General features: G+C 44.4%; 1 protein-coding gene across 1 annotated transcript in view; it reads left to right on the top strand.

Annotated features, from left to right (window-relative positions):
• Positions 1-12,500, top strand: part of kif3ca (kinesin family member 3Ca) — a gene marked incomplete at both ends in the record, with an annotated part of 43,546 nt that overhangs the window by 926 nt on the left and 30,120 nt on the right. The window contains 2 exons of the mRNA XM_083638353.1: positions 342-704; positions 2,535-2,918. Coding sequence (XP_083494479.1) covers positions 342-704; positions 2,535-2,918 — 747 coding nt within the window. The remainder of the gene's footprint in view (positions 1-341; positions 705-2,534; positions 2,919-12,500) is intronic.

Raw genomic sequence — 12,500 nt, 5'->3', positions numbered from 1 at the left:
ATTGAGTGTTAAAGTGTGGAGCAGTGACATCACTGGTCCACACTAACTCAAATTAATAACTCATTAACTCAAGTCAACTCTCAATAACTGTCAAACTATTCATCATTCATCTAGTTTGACAGTTATTGAGAGTTGATTTGAGTTAATGAGTTATTAATTTGAGTTAGTGTGGACCAGTGATGTCACTGGTCCACACTTTAACACTCAATAACTGTCAAATTAAATGACAGACTTCAAAACAGTTTACAGTTTTCTGATATACTACTGATGCTATAGGACAAAGCTGGTTGAAAATGGGCAGAGTGTTCCTTTAAGCTAACACACGGCCAACCTCGTTACAGGTGGAGTGCAGCCAGCCCGGGCCCGACGGACGCAAACACATCCGGGTCGGCCGCCTCAACCTGGTGGACCTGGCGGGCAGCGAGCGGCAGGCCAAGACGGGCGTCGGCGGAGAGCGGCTGAAAGAGGCGGCCAAGATCAACCTGTCGCTGTCGGCGCTGGGCAACGTGATCTCGGCGCTGGCGGACGGGCGCAGCGGGCACGTGCCGTACAGGGACTCCAAGCTGACGCGCCTGCTGCAGGACTCGCTGGGCGGGAACGCCCGCACCGTCATGGTGGCCACGCTAGGCCCCGCGCCCCAGCACTACGACGAGACCCTCACCACCCTGCGCTACGCCAACCGGGCCAAGAACATCCAGAACCAAGTACGTTGTGTGAGGAACCGAGACTGCTTTTGTTTGAGAACATTCAAAAATAAGAAGCCTGACTTGTTGTTTTGGTCAGGAGATGATGTTAAAGAGTGTGGTGGAGGTTAAAAAAAAAACTATTTAGAATGTACATTTTGGGATCGTGATTAGTATGAAAATACCCCCCCCCTAATTAATTAATTAATTAATTAATTAATAATAAATAAATGAATAAATCTCCTCTCCTCTTCTGACATCACAAGAGGAGAATGTTCTGTGCTGACACAGGGATCCAAAGTCATGGATAGTGGAAAAAGGTGACAGATACCAGGACAGACATCAAAACCACTCAGAAATCCTCCTATTTTGTGATGAAAAAGGTGACTGTCATCCAGGGTCGGAAATTAGCGGCTCGGGGCTTTTTGCCCCAAAAAAATCTGAAATTGCCCTTTGAATTGAGATGACGTCCCCCCCCCCCTGTAAAATAAGGAGTTAACTTTCTGTATGTTAAAAGTACTGTTTACAAAGCGTGTCCTCGCACCAGTAGTTCAATCACCCGGGCACTCCTTCCGGCTTAGGTGACCGTGTCACCCAGGGCCGCCGCACCCTATACGCAGAGTACGCAGACTGCGTAGGGCATCATGTGACTGAGGGCACCAAAAATAATAATAATAATAATAAAAAAAAAAAAATAAAAAAAACTACTGGTTTACTAGTGGTTTTATTACTTTATTCAGGGTTAAAGTGGGTGCATCTCATTGTAAAATTGGACTCGGCCCAAATTGGGCTTCAAACGGCCCAAATCTGGCTTCAACCGGCCCAAATCTGGCTTCAACTGGCCCAAATCTGGCTTCAAACGACGCAAATCGGGCTTCAAACAGCCCAAATCTGGCTTCAAACAGCCCAAATCTGGCTTCAAACGGCCCAAATTGGGCTTCAAACACCCCAAATTTTTCGCCGCCGCCCTTCGGACGCCGGCACGCACGTCGGCCCGTATCGGCCTGGCCTGCTTGGTATCTAATGCCCGGCCTGAATTATGATCCCAGTCCGCCCCTGCTTGCATGTACAGTTTAACAATCGCTTGTTTGCTGACATGTACAGTAATTCTAACAATTGTTTCTTTGCCACATGTAATGTAATGTGAGATACACTAGTATCGTTCATAATTAATGATTTTGCAGTCTTTCGTTTGACAGTTATTGAAAGTTTTGTGGGGAGGGGCACCACAAAACAATTACGCTTAGGGCACCCAAATGGCCAGCAGCGGCCCTGGTGTCACCTAAAGGTGACTAGTTTTCATCCCTGTGACACATCACAAGTGGGAGTTCCATTTCAGAAACTGTGCCCCTGCAGTTTACAAAAAACTGTCTAGATGCAGCTGCATGTGATAATAACCCCCCCCCCCCCCCCCCCCCCCACACACACACACACACACACACACACAAAATCACATCCAGATAATTCCACATATGAATGCAATATGGTCTCCAACCTGCACAGTGCTCTTTAAGTTTGGAATGATTATTCAGGAGGATGTTTTCAGTGTGGATAGTTTTATTGGGAGATCTTGGACACTGAGAATGGAGAAGTTGTTTATTTGATCACATGATTTTGGTGATTTTGATGAACTCAACAAACTCAGTTTGTCTTGCTTGGATGTCCTTGATGGATCTGTGTCTTGTCAGCCCATACCACATATACATACATACATACATACATAAATAAATAAATAAATAAATAAATAAATAAATAAATAAATAAATAAATAAATAAATAAATAAATAAATAAATAAATAAATAAATAAATAAATAAATAAATATGCTCCATCTATTTAATCTGTCTACCAGCCCCGAGTCAACGAGGACCCCAAGGACGCGCTGCTCCGCGAGTTCCAGAGGGAGATCGCGCGCCTGCGGGCCCAGCTCAACCACAGGCAGGGCAGGAGCAAACACAAGAAGGAGGGCGAAGGGGAGGAGGGCGAGGCCTGGGAGCGGGACGGAGAGGGAGACACAGAGGGCGAGGGCTCGGAGGAGGAGGAGGTGGAGAAGGAGGCGCGCGAGGAGTTCGTCAAGCAGGAGGAGCGGAGGCTGGAGAGGGAGACGGAGGCCATCAGGGGGGACCAGACCATGCTGGCCGAGGAGAAGCACAGGCTGCTGGGAGAGAAGGAGAGGATGATGAGGGACCTGAGGAAGGAGCAGGAAGCCACACAGCAGCTCACCGCCAAGTACAAGGTGAGGGGGCGGGGCCTGTCGTAGGGCTGGACGATATGGTTGAAATCAATATCACGATAATCATTCAAAATAAATCAGATATTGATATATATGATGATGAATTAATTTTTACTCCACAAAAAAAAAATACACCAACAGGCATACAGCATAAAATAACTCATCAACGATATCACAATAAAGTTGTTAAACTGATTTGCATTGTGGTCCTGAGGTCTTAGCAAACAGAAAAAGAAATGACACTACAATACACAATAATAGAGAGGCAAAGTGACCGCCTGCTTCCTGCTTCAGCACTGTACCAGAGATTTTTATCCGCCATTTATTTTCCCATAGACATTTCGTAAAATGCTTATAAAAAATAGTTTTACTTTGTCAAACCAAACAGTTCAGCTATATTTAGAATCGAGAGAGACCATAGAACATTTCACTCATACCAAAACTTAAAAAACTACATCGAAAAAGTATAGTCCACTATAGTCCACTCTGTCGCTTTGCATTGTGTTGTTTTTGCTGCTGTCACTGCTTGGTCATGATTTGACATGAACACACTCTGCATTATCAAAAGCAGAAAGTCTGTCCTTCTGTCTCATTCATATTTTACATTCAAATTCATATTACTGTACAAAGACCAACTGTAGCTCCCTGTTGCAAATGATGTGGAGTGAACCAGGCCCCTACTGTCTCCCTCTCTCTCTCTCTCTCTCTCTCTCTCTCTCTCTCTCTGACACACACACACACACACACACACACACACACACACACACACACACACACACACACACACACACACACACACACACACACACAGTGTTTGTATTACATCACTAGTGCCTGCATGGTGCTCTTTCCCCAGAGTCTGGTTGTGTCTTTTTATGTTCAGGCAGGAACTGAGGCCATTGTTGTTTCAATCTACGCACACACACACACACACACACACACACACACACACACACACACACACACACACACACACACACACACACACACACACACACACACACACACACACACACACACACACACACACACACACACACACACACACAGCCGTCCTCAGAGACTGAGTCAGAGCTGCATTAATTACGGTACTTGCTCTGATTCATGGCCCATATCCAGTCAGTTAGTCACCCGTACAGAATGACTGACTGACTGACTGACTGACTGACTGACTCACTGAATGACTGACTGACTGAATGACTGAATGAATGACTGTCTGACTGACTGACTGAATGACTGACTGACTGAATGACTGTCTGTCTGACTGACTGACTGACTGAATGAATGACTGGGTGACTGACTGACTGAATGAATGACTGAATGAATGACTGAATGACTGAGTGACTGACTGACTGACTGACTGACTGACTAAAGGTGCTCTTATACTCGAGCAAGCTCCGTGGGGGTGGAGCTCCGCGAGTCTCCGTGAGTCACCGTGCAGACCTCGCGCTGGGGCAGATGCTATTATACTCAGAAAGTGATCAGCATGTATTGTACAATGGTAATAGTGAGAACAGCCCATGAAAAGTCGCAATGAAACGCTATTATGTGCAGTACTGAGTGCGCTTTCACTCTCAAAAGACCCCACATCAGCACATGAAGGAATCACCAAACTTGTTTTTACTGAAAGCCGTTTTACTTCTCAGCCCTGATTGCCTACTCTGTGCTGCTTTTAATCTCTCTCAATAATGCTCTCAACACAACACATTTACTTGGTGAAATGACTAAAAACGAACAGTTGCAAATCAAAGTTTATAGCCTACCACATGGGTCAAGAAATGTGGGGAAAACACAGCTCAGTGTTCAGGGCTCAGTGGCTTGAAAGCGGCCATGTTTGGAGAGAAGCCGTGCGTTGCTCGCGCTGTGAGAAAAAAAATCAGGCACACGGCGAGCGCCCAACGGAGGTAGCGAATAACCACGGCCAACAAATTTACGTCATTTGACGCGCCCGGCCCTCACTCCACCCCCGCGCCCTTCACGGCAGGGTGAGCATAATGCCACCTTAACTGACTGACTGAGTCTCTACTGTAGCTGCAGCCTGGCCTGGATCAGCTTACTCTGTAGCTGAAAAATACAGCCAACGTGGAAGTGCCTTAAACCTGCATTCTTTCTGAGCCTACTTCTCAGTAAACACTTTCCTGATGAGTTGATGATCTCAATCTGTAGTTTCAAGTCTTCTTCAACACAGCCTGATGTTCATTTAGTACATTATGGTCCCATTTAGAGTCAAATAGATGATAAAACACACTATGCTTTTGGGTGTGATTGACAGGTCACCTGTCCAGTCATCGCTTCTGTGGGCAACTGCTGTTTGTTTTAAACAGCAGTTCAATGTGAAACCACGCCCTCTTTGAACTCCAACTGCTCCTTCCCAAACCACCCAAACTTTAAAGGGACAGCTCACCCTAAAATACAAAATACATATATTCCCTCTCACCTGTATTTATCCATCTATATCATTTTGTGTTAGTTGCCTGAGTTTTGGAGATATCGGCCTCAGAGTTTCTGCCTTCTCTCCAATCCAATGGAACTGGATGGCACTCGGCTTGTGCTGCTCAAAGTGCCAAAGAAATACATTTGATAAACTCAACAGCAATGTCTCTTTCCAGAAACCATGACCCCGTTACTCAAGATAATGCACAGACCTTGTTATGAGCAGTTTCATGGAGGAACTATTTTCTTTTGACCGAGCTACAGCCGCTAGCTGCTAGCTAGTTCCTACATGAGACTGCAAAAGAAAATAGTTCCGACATGAAACTGCTTACAACAAATTATGTGGATTATCTTGAGTAACCGGGTCATGATTTCTGGAAAGAGACAGTGCTGTTGACTTAAATGAATAAAATTAAAATAAAACAAAATGGTGCTTCGAGCAGTTACAAGCTGATCTAGTTCCATTGTATTGGAGAGAAGCCAGACATCTCTGAGTCTGATATCTCCACAACTCAGGCAACTAACACAAAATTATATATAGATGGATAAATATCACTACAGCTGAGAGGAAAAATATGTATTTTGGATTTTAGGGTGAGCTGTCCCTTTAAGCTAGACACTCCATTTAAACTTTGAACGAGTCACCACCTTTAGGACTCTATCACCTTAATTCAGCTTTAATTTATATTTTGTACTGTTTGAGATATCACAGTTTATGTTTGATGCTTTTTTCAGCCTTTATAATGGGACCCTATGGAGCCTTGAGTGTGTCTGTTGTGTGGGTTGTGTGTTGTGTGTTAGATGGAGCCAGCCTTGAGTGTGTGTGTTGTGTGTGTTGTGTGTTGTGTGTTAGATGGAGCCAGCCTTGAGTGTGTGTGTTGTGTGTGTTGTGTGTTGTGTGTTAGATGGAGCCAGCCTTGAGTGTGTCTGTTGTGTGGGTTGTGTGTTGTGTGTTAGATGGAGCCAGCCTTGAGTGTGTCTGTTGTGTGTGTTGTGTGTTGTGTGTTATATGGAGCCAGCCTTGAGTGTGTCTGTTGTGTGTGTTGTGTGTTGTGTGTTAGATGGAGCCAGCCTTGAGTGTGTCTGTTGTGTGGGTTGTGTGTTGTGTGTTAGATGGAGCCAGCCTTGAGTGTGTCTGTTGTGTGTGTTGTGTGTTGTGTGTTAGATGGAGCCAGCCTTGAGTGTGTCTGTTGTGTGGGTTGTGTGTTGTGTGTTAGATGGAGCCAGCCTTGAGTGTGTATGTTGTGTGGGTTGTGTGTTGTGTGTTAGATGGAGCCAGCCTTGAGTGTGTCTGTTGTGTGTGTTGTGTGTTGTGTGTTATATGGAGCCAGCCTTGAGTGTGTCTGTTGTGTGGGTTGTGTGTTGTGTGTTAGATGGAGCCAGCCTTGAGTGTGTCTGTTGTGTGTGTTGTGTGTTGTGTGTTATATGGAGCCAGCCTTGAGTGTGTCTGTTGTGTGTGTTGTGTGTTGTGTGTTATATGGAGCCAGCCTTGAGTGTGTCTGTTGTGTGGGTTGTGTGTTGTGTGTTGTCCAGTACATTTATGTCATGTAATTTCTGCAGTGTAAGCACTCTCTTGTTCCTGCTTCAGGATGCTATCTTCTCTGTTTGAGTGATGCTCTGTGCTGCTCTGGGGACGTCCCAGGAGACAGAGCTGATGTACACTCTGTGCCTTGCTGCTCTGGGGACGTCCCAGGAGACAGAGCTGATGTACACTCTGTGCCTTGCAGAAACGCATTGTCTCCAACAGGTCAAGGTTTGAGGAAACTGGGAAAAACAGGTTGGATTTCATCCATATGATTTCTTAACATTTTACAATGTTAGGTCTGGATTTATGTGGGGGACAATGTCAGCTTGCCACATCAGAGTAAAAAAAGGAGGGGGGGGACTGGAGATATGAGGTTTCTGACACTTGAGACCTTTTATAGACATTTCTGTGTGAGGATCTCTGTGGGCCATATCTCACGCCCAAGGGCAAGTGCAAGGGCAGTGCAAGGGCAAGTCTTTGCTAGTTTCTAGCACTCAAAATCTCCCTTTTTTCCTTTTAATTACCACTGGGTTGTTGAAACACATGCTTTGATGTAGAAACTAGCAAACATTTGCCCTTACACTTGCAATTGGGCGTAGAGATGTAACGGTATGAAAATTTCACATCACGATTATGGTGACCAAAATTATCACGGTTATCGTATTATCACGGTATTCGTAAAAGATTGCTGAAAATGTTCAAAAAGTAATGAGAGACTCACTGAAATCATTTTACGACGTTTTATATTGAAAACTCAGACACAAAAAGGATTGATACACTCACTGAAATCATTTCTCCAAGGCTGCACGTTTGCATCTGGGAGACTGTTGCCAACTTTGGTTGATGATGGACAGTATTTACCATGTTTTTCAATGCACAGTAATCACGGTACCACGGTTTTAACAATAAAGACAATTTGAAACGGTACGGTTATCCTAAGGAATTTTATCACGGTTATCATTAAAACCGGTTATCGTTACATCCCTAATTGGGCGTAAGATATGGCTCTGTGTTTGATGTTGACTGGGCGTCTGATGTGTGATGCCAGCAAACCTCTCCTCTGCCTCCCCCCCTCCTCCCTGAGGAGGACGAGGAGGAAGGAGATCATGATTGAGAAGTATTTCCTGCCTTTGATGCGTTGGTCTTCTGCTGCTGGTCTACAAGCAAAAACCATAAAAAAGACGCCATTTCAATTAGGAGAGACTCATTCATAAGTGGACGATTTATTACAATCATTTATCCCATGCGCACAATGATTAAAGTGACTTCCTTCATGACATCCGTCACGACCTGGCTCAAGGCGTAGACAAAAGTGGAGACCACACATGACTTTTATACAAAATATAATCAAATTTATTTTAAATAAACTAAATAAAAAGGTAAATCGGTAAATCAGTAGTGTCTGTAATGTGTGGATGAGTGTAAAGGCACAAATCAAATGTCAAACCCAACCCGAAACAAATCAACTGAACAGGACAAGGAGGAGAGAGAGACTTGACTGCTCAGGCCTCCCTTTACAGGAGTGAGCAGCCACACCCACACAGGTGTTAGAGGTTAGCTGATTACTGTAGGTAGGTGGTGACGAGTCTCTCCTCCCAGCTCAGCAACTAAACACACAGGCCAATAGAGAGCCCCAGGGATGACGTATTTTTGTAGGCTGAATGTGGAAGTCCCGAACTTCCTGGTTCTTCACTGTTTCTGTCTATGGGATTTTTGAATGGGTTTTTGGCGCGATGCTTCAAATAATGTCTGTGGGCAACGCAAGTTTAATCAAACGCGAACCAAGGTTCAGCGGGATAATCTTCACACATGAGGAGGACCATTTTCATGAGTTTTGTAGCGTAAATGCGAGCCCTAGAAGTAAAAAGCTCGAGCTAAGCTAATCCAGAACTACACACTGTCGCATAGGCTTCCACGTCACGTCAGCACTCAACCTGGACTGTTGTTGATGTGCACTGATTACCCCGGGCTGAACGGGGCTGAACCAGGTGAGGGAAAGAGAATTTCCGTGTTCGTCCTTTGAGTGGTGACGTTATTGACGTATATATCCCCATCGACTCAACAGTGTAGTCTCATTTAGCCATTTGCTAGCTAGCCACCCTTTTAACGGCACATAAAAGCTTCAAAACTCATAAAAGTGGTCTTCATGTGTGAAGATGATGTTACTAAACACTGGTTCGCGTTTGATTAAGCCAGTGTTGCCCAGAGAGATTATTAGAAGCATCGCGTCAAAAACCCATTCAAAACTCCCATAGGCGAAAACTGTGAAGAACCAGGGCCCGGTTGCACAAAGCACCTTAAGTTTGCTCCTTAAGTATGACACTTAAGGTTTGATTTCTCCTCAGCTGAGGAATATACTTAAGGGTGTTGCACAGACATCCTTAAAAGGTTTCCTTAGTTAAGGAAAATGCTGAGGCATTTACTGTACTGGAAGAGATTTTACGGCAGTAAAATTCTACTGTTTCCATGGAGACCGTCACGGGTGCGCTTTCTCCGTGGGTCTCGCCATAGATAGACTGTATATTGTCCGTGCGCCTCCGTCTACTTGTGATATCGCCTAACAGAACAGAACAACAACAAACAAACAAGACAAGGCAATGGCAGCAGAACAAAATAAAATAAAACCAAACTGGTCAGAGGAGGAAAAGACGATGCTATTGGAGGAATACAATAGGAGAAAACTGATACTAAAAAGTAAATTTGATCCACTGATTACAGCCAGCAGAAAACAGCGAATGTGGGAGGAAATAACAATGAAAATTAATTCACGAAGTTCGGGTGGTCCAACTCGAGACGCTCGGACAAATTATAAATGGACTGACGGTCAAATCTATAATGTAAAATCAATTGCTCATCATTAAGTGTATCCATTGGGTTCTCCCGGTCTCGGAACACTCTTCTCGGGATGCGTTCATTTTCTTCCTGTATCGCCATAAACTCAGCCATGTTGCGGTTAAGGTAGAGCCAGAGGTACCTTAGTTTTTTTTCCTTACTTTGGTTGCTAAGGTCTTTTGTGCAACAGTTAAGGAGCTTCTTAAGTATTAAGAGCAAGATAAGGAGCAAACCTTAAATACTTGAGCAAAAATTTTAAGGAGACCTTGAGGAGAAGACTTAAGGTTGTTTTGTGCAACAGACTTTATTTTAAGGAAACCTTAACTCCGACTTTAAGGAAAATCTTAACTTAAGGTGCTTTGTGCAACCGGGCCCAGGACTGTTAGCATCGATGATTTCCAGACTCGTTACTGCGGCTCTCTATTGGGCCTAAAGGGCCAAGGGCTGTCACACATCAGTGTAGAATAGAAGATCCTCCTGTGGAGTCAGGACCTGGTGGTGGTGATGGTGGTGGTGATGGAGTGATGCCCGGAAGTGAATGGGGTGGAGGAGTTGTAGAAATCGCACCGAGACAACAGAAAGACACAAAGAGGAGAACATCTCTTTCAAAGTTGGACAGCTAGAGGCGTGATTGGCTGAATAGGGAGATGCCTAGTGGTCTAAAATAGCCCGACCGAGCTTCTCTGATTCTCAGACTGGATTTAGCCCACCAATTAGCCCACCAATGACATCCCGTGGGCATGCGGGCTGCATTTTCCTCTCTGCTCCGGCAGCCAATCAGAGAGAGGTTGCTAGGCAGCAGAGACACCAGAGTGAGACTACTCTGTCTGTAAACAGCTGGTGGAAATGAGTTAGCAGAAATAACCAATTACACATCATGTCAGATTGAAACGTGCGCGAGTCCCTGCCTCTCTCTCTTCTTCCTTTTCTCCTCTCTCTCTCCCCTCTCCCTCTCTCACTCTCTCTCTCCCCTCTCTCTCTCTCTCTCTCTCACACACACACACACACACACACACACACGCATCACATGCAAGTAGGTCAGGAAGCAGCTTCTTCAAGCCGTGTTGGGTCAGCTGGTACCTCTGCAGGGAGCTGTTAGCTAACGGGCCTCCAAGGTAGAGCGCCATCTGTTGACTGTGGCTGGTGTTGGTGCAACTGTTGTTTAGCCGTTGGTGTGTTGTTGTTGTTTGTATTGCTGTAGGTCTGTGCTACTAGCTTATTTTTACATGAGCAAATGGGACGTCCCAGTGGGTCCAGAGGCAAAACAAGTATCCCGAAACATCACACACAAAAATATATGTATTTGTTCTTTAGTAGTCTATGCACTTTTCCAGCGTCCAGGTTTAACGGTATGTGTCCTGGTCGCTGCACTATAGTGCCTCCTCGGTCGGGGGGGAAGGGGAACTGATGGGAATAGCGTGATCCTCACACGGGCAACGTCCTGCCGGTGAAGCCCCTCGCTGTCAGGTGAAAAGAAGCGGCTGGCGACTGCACATGTATCGGAGGAAGCATGTGCTAGTCTACCACTCTCCCCAGATCGGCAGAAGGGGCGGATCAACTACCGTGACAGCAGGAGTACAATTGGGGAGAAAATAGGGGAACAATCTAAAAAAAAAGTAGTCTATGTACTTTTCCACCCAGTGTGATTTGAACTGTTATCTCTTTTGCATTGCATGGGAAGGATGACATGTTTTACTTGTAGCCTACTCAACTAGATTGTTACACCAGTGATTCTATACTTCCACTTAAGCAAAAGTAACAGTGCTTCAATGGGAGCAGGATATGTTGGCACTCTTTCCATCCCAGGTTTAGGCACTCAGCATCACATCGTGCCGAACAACGCCTCTTAGCTGTTCTAAAACCAGCGTAACCCTCCGCCTCAGCATGTGGTGCTGCTGTGACACAGTCAGGTATCAGTGAGCAGCTTCTCACAAGGAGGCCGTCCCCACACAGGACTATTCTTACATCCTCTCTTCTGGGTCAGAACTACAGTACCTTCTGTCTCTCTGTCTGTCCCAGTCTTAAAGCAGCTACAAGGAACTTTGAACTGGTTGTGAAACAGTCTAAATGTGATACAGATGCCTCACATTTGACCTACATCAGCAAATGAGTCCGAGGAGATCGGCCATTTCTATATTCTTTCTCTGAAATGCCTGTGCGCTGGTCGGACGCATGTCCATCCTGTGTCGTGTGAAACCGGTTGCAATTTTGGTTCTCGCCAGCAAATGAACCAATAACGTTAACCTTATGCAGTAAATAATACAATAACGTTTATCTTATGCAGTAAATAAAACACTAACGTTAACCTTACGCAGTAAATAATACAATAACGTTAACCTTATGCAGTAAATAAAACAATAACGTTGACCTTATGCAGTAAATAAAACAATAACTTTAACCTTATGCAGTAAATAAAACAATAACGTTGACCTTATGCAGTAAATAAAACAATAACTTTAACCATATGCAGTAAATAAAACAATAACATTAACCTTATGCAGTAAATAAAACAATAATGTTAACGTTATGCAGTAAATAAGACAATAACGTTAACCTTATGCAGTAAATAAAACAATAACGTTAACCTTATAAAGTAAATAAAACAATAACGTTAACCTTATGCAGTAAATAAAACAATAATGTTAACGTTATGCAGTAAATAAGACAATAACGTTAACCTTATGCAGTAAACCAATAACGTTAACCTTATGCAGTGCATATGATGAGTGCAATGAAACAGTAAACTTCATTGGGAATTTAATAATTATAAATAACTAGAAATACGGGGGGAAAAT

This window comes from Poromitra crassiceps (assembly GCF_964638095.1).
Source record: "Poromitra crassiceps genome assembly, chromosome: 6".
Taxonomy (NCBI): domain Eukaryota; kingdom Metazoa; phylum Chordata; class Actinopteri; order Beryciformes; family Melamphaidae; genus Poromitra; species Poromitra crassiceps.
Note: the sequence above shows the minus strand (reverse complement) of the source record. Positions and strands in the feature narration are given on the sequence as shown.